The 24,289-nt window shown below is 41.8% G+C and overlaps 1 protein-coding gene across 2 annotated transcripts in view; it reads left to right on the top strand.

Annotated features, from left to right (window-relative positions):
- Positions 1 to 836: 836 nt before the first annotated feature.
- Positions 837 to 24,289, top strand: part of INSR (insulin receptor) — a 79,704-nt gene continuing 56,251 nt past the window's right edge. For both annotated transcript variants that reach the window (XM_075281054.1, XM_075281063.1), the window contains exon 1: positions 837 to 1,742. In XM_075281054.1, the coding sequence (XP_075137155.1) occupies positions 1,616 to 1,742 (127 nt within the window). In that variant the 5' untranslated portion in view covers positions 837 to 1,615. The remainder of the gene's footprint in view (positions 1,743 to 24,289) is intronic.

The following is a 24,289-nucleotide window of genomic DNA, read 5'->3' as shown; positions in this document are numbered from 1 at the left end:
GACACGTCATTTTGGCTGTAGCGTAAACGCCGTACATATGAAGCCTGTAAGGAAGCCACACAAATGCACTTTTTGTTCAGATCCACCCAATTCTGATTTTTTTTCCAGCTTCCTAGTACATTGTACAGAATAATGAAATGAAAATTTGTCCTGCAAACATTAAGACTTCATATGGCTTTGCGAACAGAAAAATAAAAAAAAGTTATGGGGCTGGCGAGGGAGTCAAAGACTAAGAAGTTCTTCGGGTGGGAAGGGGTTAAAAGGTGACCCCAGGCTACTTTAAAAAAAAAACCAAAACAACAAAAAAAAACAGCTTCCTCTTATCAATTAAAAAAAAAAAAATAATCAAAAAATAAATCAAACATCCCCTTTACAGGTGTATTCACGCACACTAGATTTTGGATAGAAACTTCTGTCAGCCTCGCACATAGGTCAATTGTGAATAAAGAATTAGTCAGACTTTTTTTATATAAATAATAAATATAAAAAACGCTCTGGCCATTGAGAGGGAGATGGCGTAATCTGGTAGTGACTGTTGAGCATGGTGTGAACATGGCACTGTCTGTCTGTGCCGCTGACATGTAAATACAAACCTTCTGTCAGTGTTTTGTTTTTTACCTCAGGTGCCACATAGCTTTTTGTCTTCTTCCCAGTCTCAGGATAAGCATTGCCTGGCTCACTCTGCAGTGGCAATGACTTCTTGCTCTTCTATACGTGTGCAGGACTGAAGCCATTCCAGTGTGAGCGGCTCCACACCACATGTTCCTCCAGCTTTCCATCCTCTCCCAGCTGACTAACAGCTCTTGTTTACTGGTTGGATATTGGTTGGAAAGGGGGGGGCGAGAGACTTTGCAAGAACTAGTAATACATGTCTAGATTTTTATACAATTTCCTCGTCTCCGGCGCATTTTTCTCATGTTTTGCCTGATTGTCGGGCGAGGGGAGGACACGAAGGAGCGCTGTCTGGAGGATCTGCACACAGCAAGCTGACTGGGAACTTCCTATTTGTCACTGTCTCCTGTGGGCTGAAGACATTTTAGGCGATCGAGTCTTTGAGGATCATGCACTGGGCCCCAGCTAAGAATTCACACATGCAGCCCCGCATTGTTGATGTTGTGGGGAGCCCCTGCGCCTTTTCTCACACCCTCTGCTAATTTTAGGCTCCGAGAAGAATAGTAATAAAAAGCTGCCTCTCTGTTTCCTGCTCCAGGAAGTTATTTCTGCCATATTCGGGATCTGTATATGGATTTTTGAGAAAGCAAAAAAAAAAAAAAAAATTTCCTGTGTTTTTCGGGAAGGAAATAAGAACCAAACGTGACTGATCGCAGAGAGGGAAGAATCCTTTATAAGCCTGTGAGAAGAAGGGACTGCAGGAGCTCCACATAAACCAATACGCTCGGGGTTCCTTAGCATTTGTCCAGGGCGGAGGAGACCTCCTGCTATATCCTAGTGAAGCCCCCCCGGTCCATCATGCTGCCACGATATGTGAGCTGTAAGAGTCACATTATCAAATAGGGCAGATCGTGGACTCGTGTATTGGGGCTCTATAGTGACAGCTGAGAAACAAGGCAGGAGTCTGCGGGCAAGCAATACACAGGGCAAAGGCTTGGCTGGCATGGGACAGGATGTAATGGGGGGTGTGGGGCACCCCAATAATAACCCCGCTCGTAAACCAAGCTGGTACGTTCTCCTGGCAGTATTCACCGTCTTTCTGCTACTATGCGGTCAAAGCAATGGAAAAAGTGAGTACGACGTGATGTGTCCTGTGTATGTATAGCTGTAATAAGAACTGGCGCTTGTTGTGTAATGAAGTACATGGAGAGATGAAGTCTATAAACTCCGCCATCATGTTTACGAAACCTGCGTGGCTGGGTGGATGTTTATGCCGTGGATTGTAAATGGCCGACCCTGACAGCTCTGCTGCTTTATTACATGTTGGCTAGCCTGGGTTTAGTATGAGTGGTGGTGGCTTCTATTTTCGTTCAGGCCTAGCTAGTCTCCTCAGCCGCAGGCTCTCATACAGCGCCTCGCCGTAGTGGCGTCAAGAGAAGGCGGCGTGGCCAAACTCGAGGTTGCGTATGAGGCGGCCAGGCCTCGCAGCTAGTTTCGGTCGAGATGGTAAACAGCGGGGGAGGGGTCGGGGCCTGCTGCTGGGGACGCCGCCTCTTTGTAGGCGATGGGTGCTTTCTATAATCCACAGCTCCTTCTTCCACCCACACGGCTGTTTACTGCCTAGTCCTCGTTAATGATTAGGTTGCACTATGCTTGTGATGTGCTCCATACTGTCACTGATAGGTAACCTGTGGAAATGTTTGTCCCTGAGAATGTCTGCTCACTTACCAGTGCTGTGGTGAAAGGGGCTGCCATATGGAATGTGAAGCTGGCCCTGTCCTGTTAGGCAGTGTTCACATCTCCAGTTTTACCCTACGCTTTGTGTATGTTACACAACAGCCATACAGTAGCATCTGTAACCATAGGGTTCCATTGTGTAAACGAACACTTACCTATATTTTTTAGCAGGATACCACAGGGTGGAGAATATACTATTTTTTCTATACATTTTTTTTTTTTTTTTACTAGCACAGTCGCCAAACTGTACAGGAATAGGACCTGTCCTTAATTTTGCATCACAGACTGTCATCCTGTACACGGACCATCATCATGTGCACGGTCCCTAACTGCATTTTTCTCTACGTTTCCTCTTCACCTATATATAAGTATATAGGAAAAAAACGCTTGCAACTCTGCAGCTATAATGAATCGCATGCGTTTTTGAAAATTCAGCTTTTTTGCATCTTCTTTACTTCAGTGTGGATGAGAATAATGAAATCTCATTCACTTTGCTAGTACTATGAATAAAACAATTTGCTTCCACAATAGTAAAAAAAAAACACTGCGTTTCTGCAGTGTGGGGCCTGAGTCTTATGCTTGGTTCACACATCAGTATGCCATCCGTCAGTTTGAATTCAGTTTGAGACTATAAACGGATAGATACACATACTGATTGTATACTGACACCTTTTTATGCTGATATCTGTTGGTTCCCTAGAGGACAGATAAGGGGAATAAAAATAGCAATTGTAAGCACAGTAGAGATAAGGACATATAATAAAAAGGTGTTCGGGCTCGTTTACATCTGCGCCCGGTCTCCGTTCATACTGGTTTCCGTTTCCTGCACAAAACAGAGCAGGAGACGGAAACCTGCAGGAGTCTTCCTCACCCGTTCATTTGAATGGGTTTGAAAGGTGTCCGGCCGTGAGCGCCGGTGAGCGTTTTATGCTCTCCGCCGCGAAACAGTTTTTTTTTTTTTTTTAACTCTGACACAAAGTCGGACATGCAGTACTCTGTGTCTGGTTTTAAAAAAACGGTTTTGCGGCAGAGAGCATGAAACACTCACTGGCACTCACAGCCGGACCCGGTCTGACAGCTTTCTGTCAGCTCTGAAAGCTCAGAACGGAGCCCGGGTGCTAGTGTGAACCCAGTGTCAGTATACAATCCGTATGAGCATCAGTCCGTTTTAAAGTCTCAAACTGAATTCAAACGGACGGATGGCATACTGATGTGTGAACCAAGCCTTAGTGTTGCGCTGAGGCCCCACGTTGCAGAAAAGCTGTGGATTTTTGAGCCAAAGTCAGGAGTGGCTTGAGCAGAAGATAGAAGTGTAAGCACTTCCTTTATACAGTAATTTCCATTCCACAACTCGGTTTGACTCAAAATAACAAGGCAAAATCTGCTCCAAATCTCATCATATTCCTGACTTTGGTTCCAAAAACCCTGCAGCCATAGGCCCCATTTTGATGAAAATCTGCGTTTTTTTAAATTCATTTATTTACTTTTTTTTATGCGTTTTTTTTTTTTTTTGTTTTAAAGCTAAAACCAAGAGTTTTTTGCATTGAGGAGAAGGTAGAAACATAAGAGTTTCCTATATATTTTCCATTCCTTTGTAGCCATTCTTAGCTTTTTCTAGAAAACAAACAGCAGCCTGGGGGCTCCAGGTTATGAAAACGCAGTGTTTTGGCTGCAGCGTAAACTCGGTGGCAAAAAGCACAGTGTTTTACATTAGCTGCAAAATGGATGGGATTCTTTCTAATCCCATCCACATATTGCAGAAAAAAAAAATCTGCAACCGAAAAGTTGCGTTTTCAAAAAACGTGCTCGTTTTTCAGAATCTCAGCATGTCAATTATACCAATGGAAACGCTGGTGTTTTCCGTATAATAGGGGCAAATGTCTGCATTGGAAAACTCTGCAGACTTTCTGTGAAAAACGCTATGGAAAAGAATGCGATGCGTTTTCGCCGTGGTCTTTTTTTGCAGTGCACACATAGGTGGTATGTACTAGCATTGCTTCTAGGGGAGGAATCGCTATATGGCTGCATATGGGGTGTCTGCAGCCTGATAATAAAATGGTTTGCCTTTAACATGAACCCTTTACCCATCTGATGCCAATATTGTTGCATATAAACCCCCAAAAGTGGCTCTTATTAAATTTGAAGAATTGAATGGGTGTAGTGCCTATCGCCGTAAATCCAAGCAACAGATCTCCTAGTTTAATGTTTGGTGGGATCTCCATGCCTACAATGTCAGTGGTCACAATGACCTATCAGAAGTACCAAATGTCAGTGAGAAGTAGTGTGTGTGTGTGTGTGTGTGTGTGTGTGTGTAAATCTAGGCCTGTCTTATTTATACAACCATAATTCTAATAGGAGGGAACGTTTTTGTTGACATCCAGAAATCAGGATGCCGGCAAGGACTGTCAGATCCCATCAAAATAGTAAAATCTCTTCCAATGGTTTGATAGAAGCCTCTTTGCTTTGTCCTGATGGGATCTGAGACCACCACAGATTGCTGTAACAAAGGGGCTGCAACACTCTGCCGAGCCCTGTCCCCTTCAGCTATTGTAGGCTTAATGCTGTGTATTGACAGTTGTCTGATTCCTTCTCCACCGTTACAGTGCCATGCGTCATACGTCCATTTTATCTGTACTACAATTATTTCACTGTGTTAAGTGCTGGAATCAACAAAGTATTGAAAGCTTTAAGCCAGATAAAATGATGCCAAGGCTTTTAGGTTATTTTAGTGCCAACTGTAAGGACTTTCATAGACACAAAAAAATAACTGAAAAAAAATTGGGCACTAGCAGCAATTTTCTAGGTACATTAGGGGTTATTTATCATCTGCCAGTAGTTTTATTGTGGTGTGTATTTATTCAGTAGACACACTTTTGTTAAATGTGCTTGCGTGTTAGGCTTTTTAGGTGCACTTTTTTCTTTTTTTGTCTGTGTGCCCTTGTGCAATAAATATTGTGCAAAATGCACCACATAGATTTGTAATCCCAGTGAAGTCTTACTTATCGTTCTTTTTTACTCTGTGCTCCTTCCCCGACAATAATCATAGGACCACAAAACCTCTGGGGAGAAAAGGCAAAAGTATGTTACAAAGCACAATGCAAAAAACAAGGAAAATAGGTGCAAATTATACACATAAATGTTTGACACTTGTACTGCCCTCAAATAGCGTTCAATTGCTGTAACCTTGCTGCCAGTATCTACTAAGGTCATGTCACCTCTTCTATGTGTATGGCCAAATTGAGACTGATGTACATGGACAGTGTATCAGAAAATTCCGCCATAGAAATTGGTATTCATACACTCCTAATGGTGGCAACAACCGTGTACAAACAACAAAAATAGCAGATAGCTGCAGAGATGATTTCCCAACATGTTGATAAATTATTTCAACACATTGTCATATGAGACCAATGTTATTGAGGCAATCGTTTCTTCATTGCCTTCAAATGTTGCTTGTGTAAATCTATAGCAAAGGATCTACAAGTGAAAGCAAAAAATTGTCATTTTAACGCTTTTGCTGTTTTTTCTTTTTGTTACTGACGTATGATATGTGGTATTATAAAGTGGTCTCCATCCCTAAACTGATATTCCCCCTAAGGATAGGTCATCTTTCATGGTCCAACACCCAGATCCCACACAGATCAGCTGTTGTAAAAGTGGGCATTGAGCACAGGCAGCCCCGTCCAATGCATAAGGGTGGTTCTAAGAAATTGCGCTTGCACTGCAGTCTTTTCCATAGTGCTTTTTTTTTTTTTTTTTGCGCTGTGACTCACTACATGGGGCCTAAGTCTGAGGCCTGGTTCACATCTGCGTTCGGTTATCCGTTCGGGGAGTCCTCATGGAGACCTCCCGAACAGAATACTGAACGCATTGGCAAGCGTACAGCAGTGAAAGCACATGGACCCCATAGACCAGTGATGGCGAGCCTTTTAGAGACCGAGTGCCTAAACTGCAACCCAAAACCAACTAAATTATCGTGAAGTGCCAACACGGCAATTTAAACTTAATACTGTGCGGATCCACAATGGCGGACAGTTATAGACCCACAGATTACAGTCATGTGAATGGGGCTTTACAAAGCTTTCAATAATACAAACAACTTTGTACTGAAATGTAAAGCTATCTGCATTTTGTACTTTGAACAATTAATGTTCACTATTTACATCGCACAGGATCTGTTTTATAGTGACCGTGCAATGTTCTTACATCCTGTACTAATATCATGTCTGCTATAAAACAGATACTGTGTGATATAAATAGTGAAGGCACCCCAGACAGTAGTAGTATATGCTCCACAGTGGGCCCCCCCACAGTATTATAAGCTCCACAGTGGCCCCCCACCCCACAGTATTATATGCTCCACAGTAGGCCCCTCACACAGTATTATACGCTCCATAGTAGTCTCCCCACAGGATTATATGCTCCACAGTGGCACCCACACACAGTATTATATGCTTATCAATACACCCCCCAGTATTATATGCTCCTCAGTACCCCCACACACAGTATTATATGCTACTCAGCACGCTACCCCAGTATTATATGCTCCTTAGTGCTCCCTCCCACACACAGTATTGTATGCTCCTCACTACACATCCTCCCCATGTTATATGCTTCACAGTACGTATCCCTTCAGTATTATATGCTCTTTAGTATGCCCCCCCCCATATTATATGCTCTTCAGTATGACTGGTACACCCTCACACACCCTCACACATACAACTGAAGGCAGTGGTCGCTCATCTATGGGGAATCCTGTACTGGATTCCCCGTTAGTGAGCAATCCGGGTGACCGCACTCGTGTCAGCATAGAGGGCTCTGCATGCCCTCTCTGGCATGTGTGCCATAGGTTCGCCATTACTGCCATAGACTGTAATGGGCCCATGCCCGAGACTTGAAAGTAAATAATGAAGTACTTTTCTGTACGCATGTTCTATGCTCTCCACTTGCTAGTGCGTTCGGCATTCCATTCAGAGGGATCCCCATGCGGACTCCCCAAACGGATTTATTTATTTTATATATATATATATATATATATATATATATATATATATATATATATATATATGTAAATGATTTTGCTGCATTTTGCTTGAGCCGAAGCCAGGAGTGTATTGAGCAGAAGGGAGAAGCTTAGAGGGCTTGGCCACTTTCAGACCAATATTGACAAACAAATGTACAATAAAAAGATATATAATTTTCCAATATACTTTCTGTATCCATTCCTCACGGTTTTCTAGATTTCGGCTTGCTGTCATTCACTCTGTTACTTCTAGAGCTGGGGTAGGGAACGTACGGCTCTCCAGCTGTTGCAAAACTACAACTCCCAGCATGCATACTTGCTCTGCTGTTCTTGGAACTCCCATGGAAGTGAATGGAGCATGCTGGGAGTTGTAGTTTCACAGCAGCTGGAGAGCCAAAGGTTCCCTACCCCTGGTCTAGAGGATAAAACTCTGACCATGGTCATGTGATTTACGGTCCATGGTCATGTGATGAGGACACAGGTGCCACTCGTTATAGTCACAGCCCAGTAATCAGACATCTGCCTGGTAATCAGCTGTGCACCTGTGTGCTCATCACATGACCATGGACTGTAAATCACATGACCATGGTCAGACTTTTATCCACTAGAGGTAACAGAATGAATGACAGCAAGCAGAGATCTAGAAAACCGTGAGGAATTGATACAGAAAGTATATTGGAAAATTGTATATCGTTTTATTGTACATGTGTTTGTCAATATTGGTCTGAAAGTGGCCAACCCCTTTAAGTATGTCCTATATATTTCCTACTTCTTCTGTAGCCATTTTTGGCTATGGCTCAAAAAAAACCAAAACCCAAAAACACAGCAAAATCTGCAACAAATAGAAGCTGCATTTCTGCAACATGGGGCCTACGCTTAAGTCCAGGGCCCTACATTGTGTAAAGGCAGTGGTTTGGCCACGTTGAGGCTATTACTCAAGCTGTTTATGGTCACTGTAAGGGTTTCTTCAGATGTCCACGCAAAAATGTCTTTGCTGTGGCCTTCGAATGGCTCTTTGACTTCAAAGTGTGTATTCACATGGCTGTGTGTGTCTGTTTTTCACAGCTGTGAAAGTGGGCATTGATATTGCCATTTGAATAAAACCACTGAAATCTATTTGTCTATTCATGGCCATTGTTCTCTGCCATGCTATCCTTGTGGACAGGTTATCGGGCAGGTCTATAGAAGTTTACTGTCAGTGGGCGTTCCTCACCGCCCAGGGATAGCCATGAGGCAGAAACCAATGTCTCTGCAATAGGTGGAGACCCCGGCAAAGCTGAAAGAGTGCTGAATTCGGTGTATAGTCAGCTTTTGCTATGGGAGTTACAACTCCCTACCTTAAAGGACATAAAGATCCTCTTTAAGCTGAAAGGGCCAACACAAACTGCCTTTGTCTTACTACAATTACTCAGATCATACAGAATAATTGTAAGCTGGTACACAAGTGTTTTAGTATTTATGGTACATGCATAATAGTGAAACTCTATATCCATTTTTCAGCAATTGTGATAGTTCTTCTACACATACCAGGAGCACATTCAGTTGTTAGTTGCTCAGTTCCTAATCTAAGGGTAGGGCTGCTACATGTGACATCTGAAATATCACTGTCACCTGGCATATTATCGCTGTCAACTTCTGTGGTAACCTATCACTGTATGGCTGTATGACAGAATTTGCTACAACGCTGGAGAGCATTTTGCGATCACAGTCAACTAGCCACCTATAAAGGGACACTTAAGGCACGTGCGTGAAACTCTGTCCGTGTGTTGGTTGGATTGGCTGGCCTTCACCTTATGTCAGCTGAGGGTCTTCTAGTAGTGTAGTTATCTAGGCTGCTGGGAGTGACTTGCTGTCCCTTACTGTATACCTAACAGGACAGTATGTACACATGGTTTAATTTGAATTCAATGGGAGGCAGATGCTGATATTTTTCCGTAACCAGAAAAAACAGCGACTTGCTTGATCTTCAGGTGGATTTCACCTCATCTCTTCTGATGCAGAAGTTGCAAATTTGGGACAGGTTTTGTGGTCGAATTTGATTAAGTAGATTCAATTTCTTGAAGCTCGATTTATCAGTTTGTAAAAATTCTGCTATGTGAGCATACTCTTAAAGAGATTGTCCGGGGAATTAATAATATTTTACTTGATTTGGCAGATTATTCATAATGGACCTGGGGGTTACTTAGAAGACCTTTCATGCACATATGGTTTTGTATACCGCTAGAAGGCCGACAGTGCGCTAAATTCAGCGCTCTGTAGACTTTCCCGTTCTGTGCCCTGGGATTGGAGATATTGGTGCCATTAGTTTCGGCACTGATCTCTGCCCACCGTCAAAAGGGTGTATCTGACAGTCTAGCTGGGCGGTAAGGAATGCCCTCCCCAACAGTACTTGTCCATAACTCTGTACTGGGGGGCATTCTTCACAGCGCAGCGTCATCACTGGGTGGTAAGGAACGCCCCCTCTGACATTCATATGATTTATGATCCATGGTCATGTGATGAGCACAAAGATACATAGCTCGTTATAGCTGTGCACCTGTGTGTACATCACATGACCATGGTCAGAGTTTCATTCACTAGAAGTAAGCAGAATGAATGACAGCAAGCCAAAATCTAGAAAACTGAGGAATTGATACAGAAAGTATGTTGGAACACTATATCTTTTTATTATGCAAAAATAAAATAAAATGTGTCTTTCAATATTGGTCTGAAAGTAGCCAACTGTAAGGATCCTTACAGTTTTCCTGCAAGTTTAAGGATCTGACGCTTGACTAGTGGCAAATCAAGTTAGACTAGAGTTTATTCACACATCCATGATGCTCAGACAGCACATGGTTCTTCTTACTTTAGGGTGGTGTACTGTCCGTGATTGATCCCGCTGTGATTTTAAAAATGAATAAATAAATCATGTTTTATTTTCTTGTTTAGGGCATGTGGGTGATGGTGGTGGGGAGTTTAAAAGTCTTTGGGGGTCTCATCTTCCCCTCAGTTGGTAGCAGTTGGACACGTATTGGGCAGCGATCTCCACAGTGGACTCCTCTTCTCCCAGTAGGATGTAGAGTTCCTTCTTCTCGTCTGCAGATGTGAAGTCTGGGATGTGGGCAGAGAGTCTTTCAAAGTAGATGGCCCTCACAGCTGAGTATTTGGTGCAGTGTAGTACGAAATGGGCCTCGTCTTCAAGGACCCCAAGGACACAGTGTTGGCATAGTCTGTTCTCCCGTGGTTTGTACGACTGCCTGTGCCTCCCCGTTTCAATTTCTAGGTTGTGGGTGCTCAGTCTGTATCGGCTCAGGGTCTGTCTATGTTTGGGGTGGGGTATTTTCTCTAGGTAGGTGACCATTGTGTAGTTCTTTTGTGACTGGTATACGTTGAGTTTCTTGGAGTTATTTATTTAGTTTCTCCATTCTTCAATGTACTGCTCTTTGCTTTTCTCTGTGGCCCCTTTTATTTGGGCCTTGGTCATTGCCTGTTGGCGGTTGGTTGTTTGTTTGGAGGATGTCGGGTTTGTTTAGAGTTCTGTGGCTTAGCCAGGCTTGGTGGTGGTAGGAGTCGGGGTTGCTGCCTTGAATGTGCGCCTGGAATGCTAGTGCCCTCTTCTGTATGGTGAGCCATAGGAGGAGCCTACTTAGCTCCGCCCGGCATGCTAAGTTGGAGCAGGTATTTGCAGAACTCCAGGTGGAAGGTCTCTGTTGGGCTAGAGTCCAATTTTTGCCTGGTCTGGCTAGGTGGCTGGGCCCCAGATTTCGCTGCCGTAGAGAAGGATTGGGGCGATGACTGTGTCAAATATCTTCGTCAAATATCTTCAGCCAGACCCTCGTCAGTGGTTTGAGGTGGTACAGTTGTCTTCTGATGGTGTAGAAGGTTCTGCAGGCTTTTGTTTTTAGGGTTTCTATTGCTGCTTTGAAGCTTCCTGATTGGTTGAGTTCTAGCCCCAGGTAGGTGTAGCTGTTGGTTTTCTCCAGTGTGGAGCCATTTAGTTCGAGTTGTGGGGTGGGGGCTTTGTTGTGGCCCTTTTTCCGGAGTACCATGACTTTGGTCTTCTTGTGGTTGATGGGTAGAGCCCATGTGGTGCTGAATTTTTCCAACACTGACAGGCTGTCTTAGAGGCCTCTCTCTGTGGGGGACAGGAGTAGGAGGTCGTTGGCATACAGCAGGAACTTCACCTTCTTGTCCTTCATGGTAATGCCTGCTGTTGGTGAGGTCTCTAGGGCAGCAGCCAGTTCGTTGATGTATATGTTGAAGAGCGTTGGGCTCAGGCTACAGACCTGTCTGATTCCTCGGGCCTGTTGGACGTATGCTGTCCTGTTTTCGTTCAGCTTCACACAGCACTGGTTTCCTGTCATATTATCTGTTCATGTACCCTCTGATTTGTAAAGTGCTGTGAAATACAAATATACAAATAAAGATGATGATGATATTATTATTATTACAGGGTTAGATCAACTCCAAAATGTCACATTAGTGCCCTCCCAAAAGTGGTCTGAGAAAAGAATCGGTGAATCAGTAGGCAGATTTATGATTGGCCAATGCTTATTTATGGTCATGGGGAGTATTAGCTTTCTGGTCAGAGCCTATAGGAAAAACTGCTGATAAAAATCAGTACAGTCTATGATGGAAGGGTGCCGGAATATTCTGCATTGCAATGTGTGATGTGCAAATCATGTTAGCAGTATTCCAATGCCTTTTTTCATCGTAATAGTGGCCTCTGCCACGCTGCAGGTGGTATCCAGATCTCAATCCGATGAATCATCGGGACCTGAACAATGGTACTTTTAATGTAAAGAGAGATTTTGTGTGTGTTTGTGTATGTATGCGCGCGCGTGTGTGTGTGTGTGTGTATATATATATATATATATATATATATATATATGTGTGTGTGTGTGTATAATGCATTGCACTGCTGTTCTGTTAACACCTATAAGTATTGTAATTTATCAAGAGGAAAGTACCCAAAAACAACTAAAGTTCAGCACAGTTTGAAGTCCAAAGTTCCCCTGTTCCCTGCTGTCAACAAACAGTAGGAAAATGCACATTCACTGTGCTGCTGAGAAGGGGGAGAACAAAACTTTGTAAAATATTAAAGGTAAAAAGGTAAAAAAAAAAAAAAAAAGATTAACTTCAAATCTTCAGTTTGGGGTCATGCTGCTTTAGCATTAACGGATTAAGGAGAAGTATCAATTAACACCTTTTGATTTATGACCTCTTGTGGTTTAATGTTTTAGTTTGAGTTGTTAGAAAATTTAGACTCCTGCAAAGGTTGATGAGTTTGTGTACGTGTTACACCCCACAGTTTAGTCCCAAGGGGTTAGAGAGTACCAGCAAAGGCTCTGAAGTGACTTATAATCAGTAGTAAGATTGCTCACGTTTTTAATTTTATTTTTTTAAGGATCTGGTGACTTTTGTTCTAACAGGCATTGTATGCTTTGGTTATGTGACTAACTACAGGAATTACTAATATTTGGGTCTACAAGATAATTTAGCAAGAAGAAATCTTACTGTAAATGTTGTTACTTGATGCTGGGGTTCTAATATTAAAGGGTTTCTTCAGGAAGGGTTTCAATATTTCCCCTGAATTCTGATAGTGACAAACTACAGATTTTTGGTCTGATTATGACACCTGGTCACGTAACCAGGACCAGCATCTGACCCCAGATTTGCTCCGCCTCTTCTCATCTCTATGTTCCTTGCTAGTTACCGTATATACTCGAGTATAAGCTGAGTTTTTCAGCATCATTTTTTTGGGGGGGTCTATGACCCAAAACAAAGCTTTAAAAAAATATTATAATAAAATAAATAAAAGTTCTAAATCACTTGATTGATTATTTATTTACTTTCTTATTTGATTTATTTCAGCTAGCAGAAAAAATAAACGTCATGCCCACTCTTCAGCTGGATTATACCTGAGAACTTCTATAGAAGGGAATGGGGGTCAGAAAAATTCCTCTTGACCAGTATGGCATTAGCAAATGCTACAATGGATTTCCGGCCATATTCCGCAGTGGAATTTGGCCAAACAAAAAAATTCAGCCTCCTAATTTTAAGGGTACGTTCACATGGCGGATGCTTAGGCCCAGATGAATAGGCCTAATCTGCAGGAAGTCTTGAACTGCGGCAAGATGGAGCAGGACGCTTCTTTTTTCCCATGTCCTGCTGCATCTCTGCCTCCCATTGAAAACAATAGGAGGTGGATTCCGGGAGGAATCTGCCCCGGATTTGGGGGCGAAATCCACCTCCAAAACCACAGCAAATTCTTCCGTGTGAACACATCCTAAGCTGAATTTTCTGCTAATTCACCAGCAGCCAAGTGATTTATTTATTTATTTATTTTTTTGCTTCAAGATTGAGTGTGACGCTTATTCTTTCTGCTACCTGAAAATAATCCTCTGCCTCCCATTCAAATGAAATTCATGGACAGCACATAGATGCCATCTGTGTTTCTCTTTTCTGTAACTTTCAATGTCTCTGGGCATGTAAAAAGCAAAGTGGAAACCTGATCAACCATGGACAGCACAGCCCAAAAAATAAGTAGGATTATAGTCTGTCCATGATTAAAGTGGACATCACATGTCTCTATAAAAGTCATGTGAAGAAGTCCTAAGGCTGCATTTACACAATGCTTTTTTACTTAAAGGGGACCTGTCACCAGGTCTGAAAAGCCCAATGTCATGATAGGTGCTGTTACCCTGAGAACTTTGATCTTATTCAAATCTGATCAGCTATTCCAATAATATAAGCTCTTTTATTTTTTATGCAAATTAGGCTATACTAGCAAAGTGGACAGTAACTCTGGGGTTTCCCTGAGTAGACAGGCCCTCTTGAAGAACAGGTCATAATTATGAGAAACAAATTTCTACTATGTCAGTAAGTGCACACGGTTGTGTGTTTTGGTTTTTTTTTTTTTAATGTCCCCCCCCCCCCCCCCCTGAAACGTACATTTTTACATGAATACTACATGCATCTTTGAAAACTGCACACAGTTTCTAAAAACATGTACCGTATATAGACAGGACAGGACAGAACTTCAGGACAGTTTTTATGCTGAAAAAGCCCCCCCTCTACTTATACTCGAGTCAGGGTCCACAGAGCACAGAAACTTGAAGAACCTGCATAAATTAAACGAAGGGGGGGGGGTCCCTTTAGTGCTACTGCTCTGTGATTGGCTTGTCATGTAAAGTCGCTTGACTGTGATGTCATCAAAGGTCCTGTAGAAACTAGAATGTAACATCTGCAGATAAGTCAGTGGCCAGGATTCATTGTGTCTTATAGAAGATGTCTGTTGTATCGAGGAGAGTGAAAGTAAAGTGAAACTAAAAAACACACAGGTACATTAACACACAGGTATTAATGTTAGGCATTTGGGGTTATTAATTTAGTTTCAGTAACTTCATGTGCCTCACATTAATAGCAGTTATGTCCCTCATATTAACCCCTGTGTGCCCCGTATAAGGGTTACTAATATATGAGACACATGGGGGTACTAATAAAGGACCTTTAATTATGAAGATACCTAATTATTACCTCCATATGTCCCACATATCAGTAACTCTTGTGTGAGCCACACATGGGGTTAAGGTGAGGGACATGATGGGGTTAACTGCTATTACTATGAGGCACATGGAGTTACTAAACTGTAATGCACGTGACCAGACTTTTTATCTGCAATGGTAGATTTCCCCCCTAGGCTTATACTCGAGTCAATAAGTTTTCCCAGTTTTCTATGGTAAAATTAGGGGCCTCGGCTTATATTCGGGTAGGCTTAGGGGGCGTTCACACTACCGTTGGTGTCCGACTGCAATGTCCGTTGCTACTGTCCGTTCAAGATTTTGGCAACGGACACTAGCTGTGTCCGTTACAATTTCCATTCATTTCAATGGGATTTCATCTGTTGTCCTTTTGTGTCCTTAAGGGTCCGTTAACAACCATGTCCGTTTTTTCAAGCGGACAGAGAAATCACAAATGCAGGATTTTTTTGTCCCGTTTGAAAAAACGGACAGAAAGTGTCCGTTTTTTATTTAACATTGAGGTCTATGGGCAACGGACATATAACGTACAGTAACTGATGGCCATCAGTTAGTCCGTTATTTTCTGTCCGTTTATTTTCTGCACATGCTCAGAAAGCATAAACAGCAAAAAGAAAAAAACGAACAGTATAAAAAACGGACACCAACTGACGCTAAGGGGGCTTTCACACTACCGTCGGTGTCCGACAGGTAGTGTCCGCTCCTAGTGTCCGCTCAAAATCTGGCACGGACATTAGGAGCGGACACTAGCTGTGTCCGTGACACCTGACATTCATTTCAATGGGCATCGGGTGCGTTGTTTTGCACTCCGTGCCCTTCCTTCCCTGTCCGCAAGTGAAGATGTCCGACTTCTCAAGCGGACAGAAAAACCCTGCATGCATGCAGGGTTCTTCTGTCCGCTTGAGAAGTCGGACATCTTCACTTGCGGACAGGGAAGGATGGGCACGGAGTGCAAAACAACGCACCCGATGCCCATTGAGATGAATGACAGGTGTCACGGACACAGCTAGTGTCCGCTCCTAGTGTCCGTGACAGATTTAGAGCGGACACTACCTGTCGGACACCGACGGTAGTGTGAACGCTCCCTAACTGATACTAATGTGTCGGTTTTTTTAAACTGATCCATTAAATGGATCAGTTAAAAAACCGAACACATTAACATCAGTTAGCATCAGTTAGTGTCCGTTAATGTCCGTTATGATAGGTGTCCGTTTTTTTTCTTTTAAACGGACACCTTCATAACGGACACCAACGGTAGTGTGAACGCCCCCTTATACTCGAGTATATACAGTTTTTATATAAAAATGCATGTGGTTTCAGCAAGTGTCAACTGTGAATACAGCATAAACCAGAGGTTTTCAGTTCAATAGCTGTTATCCTGCAGGTGAAATGTATAGTGTGCTGTTAGGCCTACTTCACATTTGCGTTGGTGATTCGTTCCGGGGAGTCCGCATAGGACTACCGAATGTGTTTGTAAGCGGTGTGCAGTAAAAGCACACGGACCCCATAGACTATAATTGGGTCCATTTGCTTGCCGCGAGATCTCTGCAGGGAACATGCGGACAGGAAAGTACTTCACAATCTACTTTCCTGTCCACATGATTTGTGCGGGCAGCACGCGGAGAGCATATGGACCCCGTTATAGTCTATGGGTCAGTGTGCTTTCACTGCACACTGTTTGCCAAGGCGTTCGGTAGTCCGTTCGGGGGGTCCCCATGCGGACTCCCCGAACTGATTACCAAACGCAGATGTGAACCAAGGGTTACTCTTTACAATTTTTTTTTTTTTGCGTGTTTTCTGATCTGTGCCTTGTTGCTAAGATATTTTAGTTTTTTTTTTTGTTTTTTGTTTTTTTTTTTAAATTTGATCTTCTAATGCTCTGTTTGGTGCAACAGTTGAACTCATTGCACCAAAGAGCTATATTTTCCCTGTCCCTCCATAAAAAATTTTTTGGAATGTGGCCGCATGAAAATAAATTAAACTTTTTTTCTTCCATCAGGAAGGAGTTAACTCAGAAGACTTTCTCTAATGTTACTGTTTACATCACTCACAGAAGTGTATATACGGCGTATAAGTGCAAATGTAGTCATCATGTACATGACCGTGTGACTGGTCCATGTCTTTGTTTTTCATGGCTAACACACTCTCCCATTAATTTCTATGGACCCATACACATGACCGTGTATTTTCAGTCCCATTTATGGGACCATGAGCAAAATTCACGACGGGTCCTATTCCTTGCGTCGTTAAATCACGGCTCAGCAACACGCACTCTATTGTGTGCATGGAGCCTTAGACAGTTGTAAACTGCGCCAGATTATCAAAGTGTTTAATGCTGGAAGATAAATCTTTTGCATTAGTAGACTGTCTAGGCTAATTTTAACCTCCTATTAGTTGGCTTGGTTTCTGCCAAGAAAATGCACCAAGTGTTGGTGCGTGATATCTCAACTTGGGTCATGTCCACGTTCAGTACAGTCAAACTTCTTTTTGTAGAAGTTGTAATAGTCTACAACATTTTAAGTCGGCCAAAACTTGCCAGAATTCTCTTCAACTGTATTGTGTATCTGTTTAGTGCCAATGGCTAATGAAACTCTATAAATATGTTTAGCGTATACTGTATGTTGTCAGCTTTCCTGATGCATCAACTAAATGTATAAGAAAATATGAAACTAACAAGTCCTGAAGGAGCAAAATTTCAGTGGAGTGCTGTGACTGTTTAAAACCATATTAATGTGCTAAAGTGTAGAAAGCAGAGCTGTGTTTGAAGAGCAAAAATGCACCTTAACCTGTTTATAATGGATAGACAACAAAAGGTCACTTATGCAATAGCTGAAATAAAATCAAGCTACAAAAAGTCAGCACACCAGGGGGATGTCAAAAATATAGATAATCCTTATTAAAGTCACGCACAATTCATAGAAGATTAAAAACATTAAAACAGGCATTAGCCAAGAAGCCTTTAGTCGATTTTAATCTTCTGTGAATTGTGTGCCTTTAATAAATCTTTCCTGCTGGTGCACTGACATTTTATGGAATAGAAGTGGGTTAGTTTATACAAATTCTAAACATGAAATCTATGATACTTATGGATCAGGCTGTATTCACACTACTGTCATAGAGTGGAGTCATGTGTCAGTTACCCTCAGCTCACCGTATTGACTTGGAGTGGATTTTGAGAAGGATAAGGCTAGGGCCACATGGCGACTTTGACTACGATTCCAGTCTTGAAACCAAAGAGCGCCGTGGCGCCCAATAATCTTTCACCAACATAGGTTTAACATTACAACCCTGAGGGTGCTGTGACTATTTGTAAAAAGATTCATGTATTGTTGGATCTCACTCTCGTCGCAATTTCTGTGCTAGCCCAATCGCTTACATTGGTGAGGGAGTTTCATCAACCTGGAGGTTTGTTCACCGCCCCCTTCTTGCTTGAAGATCACTCCTGCTACTCTTCACCACTTCCATGAGCAGCTAGTTCCATCGACGCATACAGCACACGCGCCAAATTTTATTGTGCTGATGGGACTAGCTGCTCATGGAAGCGGTGAAAAGTAGCAGGAGTGATCTTCAAGCAAGAAGGGGGCGGTGGACAGACCTCCAGGTTGATGACATGGTGGGTAACGCTCCCTGAAGACCAATTAGCATATGAATAAAAATGTTTTTGTTTTTTTTCTGGAAAACGGCTGCAATGATCAGAAAAGAGGTTTATCTGGAATAGCCTTTGTAAAGGCTACATTAAGATAGGCTTATTTAAAAATGCAAAACTGCAATGTTGGACTCCCTTTAAAGCATTTTATCGGCTAGTAGCAGGTTGTACACTTTAGTACATAATCCTACATGGGAAGGCACAGTGGAGCGATGCCTTGGACATTGCCATGAGGAAGGAACTAGATTCCAAAATGTGTAGCTTTGCTATAGTTTGTAACTGCTTCTATTCCCTGTGGATATGACGATTGTTTTTATGGATCAAGAATAAAAGTTAAATTTTATTAATCATCGCCTGGTGAGTGCTGGATCTACTCCTTTTTCATCTGTGAACCTTGGACAGGTGACAGCTGGATGGTTTGCTATGGGCCTAACTGCCTAATTTTGGTGAGATCCTTTAGATCCACATTTATACCTGCCAATGCTGGATATTTTCTCTTGTATATGTATGTATACAATTCTCTGATAAATGCTGATAACAGAACAACAGTGAGCAAGTTCTGTAAATAAATATGTAATACAGGTATATATAAACCATTTGATAATAACCGTTAACACAACAGTATATGCGAGTATTACAATTCACTGAAAATGGTGTATGTCAATGAGGCTATTAAGTATGAAGTCAGTGTGTGCTTCGGTTGGCTAACATAGGCCATCTGATATGATATGAAAGTAGGTTCTTGTGGAAGCCAGTGGTGCTATATTTGCTTTTGTGAGAATAGTAGGTTATAGAAAGCTGAAACCAGGTCTAAAACCTTGTGCCTGCCTTTATCTAGTTCCAAGTCACTGGTCGTGCATAACCTCAAATATAATAAATATTTTTGTGGCTCTTTTTTTTTTTTTTTTTTTTTTTTTTTTTTTTTTTTTTTTTTTTTGTTCCTTTCACTCTCTCGGGGTAATCATAGTCTTGGTTAAGTTGGAATAGGATAGCTGAACTTCCCTTATGCTTCCCCCACTCAAGCATGGGGCCAGTAAGATGATACATGTGCAGTTACGTGTACATGCATCTCGTGTTTGATGCTTGTGTGACTTGTGCGATGAGGTCATGACTCACTGCAATGTGGAATCCAATATTCAGTGGAGAGATTAATATGGGGACCATTCCTTAGTGCCTTTTTAGGCTACAGTGTGTGTGTATATGTAAAGGGTGGAAAATTACCAAGTGACTACATGCTGTGCACAGTGCTTTATAAATACTAGTGTGCATACTGTGTTGTGGTTAACATAAATGTACAGAATATTTCAATATCATATCTCCATAGGGGGTATAACAATACACTGTGTCAGAGTAGGCAGGAGAAGAACTATGAAAATTAACCAACAATAACAGACACTGACGTTAATGTGTCCTTTTTTAACTGATCCATTTAATGTGTAATCTTAACCATTGACATCAGTTAGTATTTGTTAATGTCTGTTTTTGTCTGTTTTTGAGCATGCGCAGAGGAAAAAACTGACTGTAATAATGGACGACCATCCAATAACCATAGACATTAATGTAAAATAAATAATTGATGCTTAAAGGGAGTTGTCCACTTTCAGACCAATATTGAGAGACAAATGTTATTGTTTGTATAATAGAAAGTTGTACAATTTTCCAATATACTTTCTGTATCAATTCCTCACGGTTTTCTAGAGAAGAAAACAAAATCCCCGGCACCGAGCCATTCCTTGTGTAATACCCTTGGTATGTTAATGGATAAATAGAGCAATTCAGGTGTCCGCTCACCTGGCTTGGTTGTGTTAAACACAACAACCAATGGACGTAGTAGTCAAAAACCAGTAAAAAACTGGGAGGCAGCTGCTGATGTCAGTCACAGGGACGTCTAACTGAGGCAGAAGGAAGGACCAGCCTTGCGGAGGACAGGCGGGAAATCAGCGCTCACCAAATTTTGATAAATTGAAGTCAACTTTATTAGGCACCACGCGTTCCGGGCACACAGCCCTTTTTCAAGTGCAATATTGATCCTGCCGCTATGGACAGACAATCTGTCCATAGCGGCAGGATCAATATTGCACTTGAAAAAGGGCTGTGTGCCCGGAACGCGTGGTGCCTAATAAAGTTGACTTCAATTTATCAAAATTTGGTGAGCGCTGATTTCCCGCCTGTCCTCCGCAAGGCTGGTCCTTCCTTCTGTCACGGTTTTCTAGATCTCTGCTTGCTGTCATTCATTCTGTTACCTCTAGTGGATGAAGGTCTGACCATGGTCATGTGATTTACGGTCCATGGTCATGTGATTTACGGTCCATGGTCATGTGATGAGCGCACAGGTGCCGCTCGTTAGTCACAGCCCAGTAATCAGATATCTGCCTGGTAATCAGCTGTGCACCTGTGTGCTCATCACATGACCATGGACCATAAATCACATGACCATGGACCGTAAATCACATGACCATGGTCAGAGGTTTATCCTCTAGAAGTAAGAGAAGGAATGACAGCAAGCCGAGATCTAGAAAACCATGAGAAATTGATACAGAAAGTATATTGGAAAATTGTATATCTTTATATTGTACAAACAATAACATTTGTTTCTCAGTATTAGTCTGAAAGTGGCCATCCCCTTTAATGTTTGTCGTAAGTCTGTTATTTTGAACGGAAACAAAAGTCCTGCTCCCGGCCTTATTATGTCTGCTAAAATAATGGACTTGCAATGTATTTGGAGAAGACACTAAACTAATGGATGACAGATCAAATCCCATTGACATCAATGGGATTTTTTGTAGATTTATTTTTTATTATAGATGATAGATCTCTTAGTAATGTCTATTTCTAGCACGAACTATAGTGCGTATGCCTCACAATGAAGGGGAAACTATAGCAAATATTATCGTAAAATACACTGGGGAAGATTTATCATGCTTTGTACTCCAGTTTTCTGGTATATGAGGCATAAAAGGTAGCAAGTTTTGCACAAGCCAGGTTTTTGTGCGAAAAGTAACTTTTTATCTGTTTATGCTGCCCTTGCCATTTTGCAGAAAGGTGTGGGGCTTGATACCTTGCTGTAGAATTCAGGGCAGGCACATGGCCCAGTGGGGGGTGCACCTGATTTGAGGATATATGAGGTGTACCTTCCACCAGTCTTCATAAATCTCCCCTAATTTTCTTTCTTTCTGGGAGGAATAGGGGAAAAAACCCATAATTTTTGTCTTCATTAGGAGATATCTAGACTTTCTGGAATAAATATGGATTGTTGTGCAGATTCGCCTCACACTAAACCTAACACAAGGTGCATGCTGTGACTTGCAAAATCAATACCTGTTTGTTTTTCTGCATGTAGATGTCCTTTTCAATACCTCATCCCATTATATTCTATTGTAATTTTCTGTAAATACGCAGTGCAAAACTACACTGTGTGAATTAGCCCTTAGATGGACATGCACGTCTTTTGACAGACTGAGCATCAGATGGTGCCATACTTTTTATGTAAAAGCCTTAAAACTTAATTCCCTGTCTAAAAAGGCAAGCAAGGAATTTTTACAGGGAGACAAAAAAACAGCCTGATTTATTTCCCTTATGAATAATTTAGTAGTAATAGTAGCTGCTCTAGTAGCTTGCGCTCAGCTCTGTGCACTGTGTAATATCTGTAATGCAGCTACCTATTTCAGCTCAACAGTCTGTGCCGCAAAATAGGGAACAGGTCCTGTTCATTCCAGTCTTCTTTCTGATCATCTGTAAATAATACAGGACTGGAAGCAGAGAGCTCCGTCCATTGTCCAGCAGTTGGGTGCCTTCAGTTCAGCGTGCTCCCATTGAAAGTACCTTACCGATACCCAGCAGATAGAGCTTTTTGCTTCTGGCCCTGTATTGTGTATAGAATAGGTGCCTGAAGCAACTCTATGCAGCTGATCCAGGGGCTGGGTGTCTGACCTCTATTGGTCAGGTAGTTATAGCTTATCTTGATCGCCCAAAAAAAGTATTAAGCCCAGACAATTCCTTTTTCAAAACTATTATTCTCATTCTTTATAGCCCTGTAAACCAGAATTATATTTCACTATTGAAGCCTCTAGGGCTTGTGCATCTGCCCTGGAAAGTTCCACACACACTGCATATAGTCAGCGTTGCATAGGTTATATACGAAGGTACAGAGCTTCTCTGTGTTCACACCGTATGGTTTTGCAAAAGCTGTATTTTTGGAATACTTCTTTTCCCTCAAACTTCTTACTTGCCAGCAGACAGGGTAGCCTGAACTGAAGCTTTCCTAACTGGCACTGAAGTGTTATTATTGCAAAAAATATGTCACACTCAGGAGCCAGACAGATTTTTAATATATGAATGCACAATGTATTTTCTGAACTAATCTGGAACACTCTTGGGATAGTACAGTTAAATGTTTAGGACTTTTGATATCCGACCCATAAATGCATGTGAATTTAAGATGACAATACCAGAACATATGAACGGATGTGGTTCTGCTTTTGGAAGCAACTAGTCATGTTTTTCAAAACCTCGAAAATCCTTTAAAGATGTCTTCACATTTATCAGTTGAGAATTGGTGAAAATGAAATCATAGGCGATTTTTCACTATCCACGGGGTATTTGATAAGTGTCAGATCACTAGGGGTCTTACCTTTAAGCTTACTTGGCCAGTGCTCCATTCACATCTATGGGACTGCGATGGGCTACGCCCCCTACAAATGAATGGAGTGCTTGCTATACAAGGTCACTGGTGCTGTAATCCTAAGGAGCATCCAGGAGGACTCTCTGTTTTCCAGGTCTCAGGACTCCCAGCAATCAGACCCCCATAGATTTGACACTTATTCCACACCCACAGGATGCCATTTGCTGTCCATGATTTGCAAAAAATTTGAGCATTCTTTACCTTTTTGACAGATTGTAAGCACTGCTCAGTTTTTTGTTTGTTTTTTTTGCTCTCAAGTGTGTTTTTTGTTTTTTTTTCTCCCCTTTCTTCAGCTGTGTAGCCAAGGTGAAAATTTTCTATTCAATTGTGAACATAGAAACCTCATTCATGTGCATGATATGCAGATTGTTGGCGGCTTTCAACAAAATTTCATTGGTGAAATATAAACAGAAAGCTGAGCGAAACCCAATAAGTGTGAAGATAACCCTTAAGATCTTGTATACAGTTTACACTTTTTTGAGGATTTTCACACTGATTTGATTGGCCACAATAAGCTTTAGGTCACCCAATATGGTTTTCAAAGGACTGATTTGCCTTTGGCATTGCAAAAAAAAAAAAAATTAAATAAAATTGACATGTCATTACTGACGCATAAAGAATGCGACAACCATTGGATGCCACATTAAATCACCTCCGCATGAACATATCCAACTATAACTATGGTTGGATATGTTCATGCGGAAGTAATTTAATGTGGCAATCTATGGTTCTGCACTCTCTATGCGTCGGTAATGACATATCAGTTTTTATTTTTTTGTTGTACTGGAATCTTTTCCTGTGAATCTGCAACAAAAGCCACATGTAGACTTTCTGCAGATTTTGCCTCTGCTACAGTGTAAATGGCGAAATGTGCTTACTGTAACAAAAAGGACATTGTATATTTAATCTGCAGCGGGCTCATTTTTCCATGAAATAAAGGTACATAGATGAGCTAAAGCAGAATTTGCCATCGCTAAAATTGCTTCTTAACCAGTTACAGGATATGTTGTTGTTTGGGCTATAATTTGTGTAGTGTCAACGTACTTGCAACTACTGGACCTAAGAAAACT

Source organism: Leptodactylus fuscus, chromosome 1 (genome assembly GCF_031893055.1).
Source record: "Leptodactylus fuscus isolate aLepFus1 chromosome 1, aLepFus1.hap2, whole genome shotgun sequence".
Classification (NCBI taxonomy): Eukaryota; Metazoa; Chordata; class Amphibia; order Anura; family Leptodactylidae; genus Leptodactylus; species Leptodactylus fuscus.
This window is presented reverse-complemented; position numbering and strand designations above follow the sequence as displayed.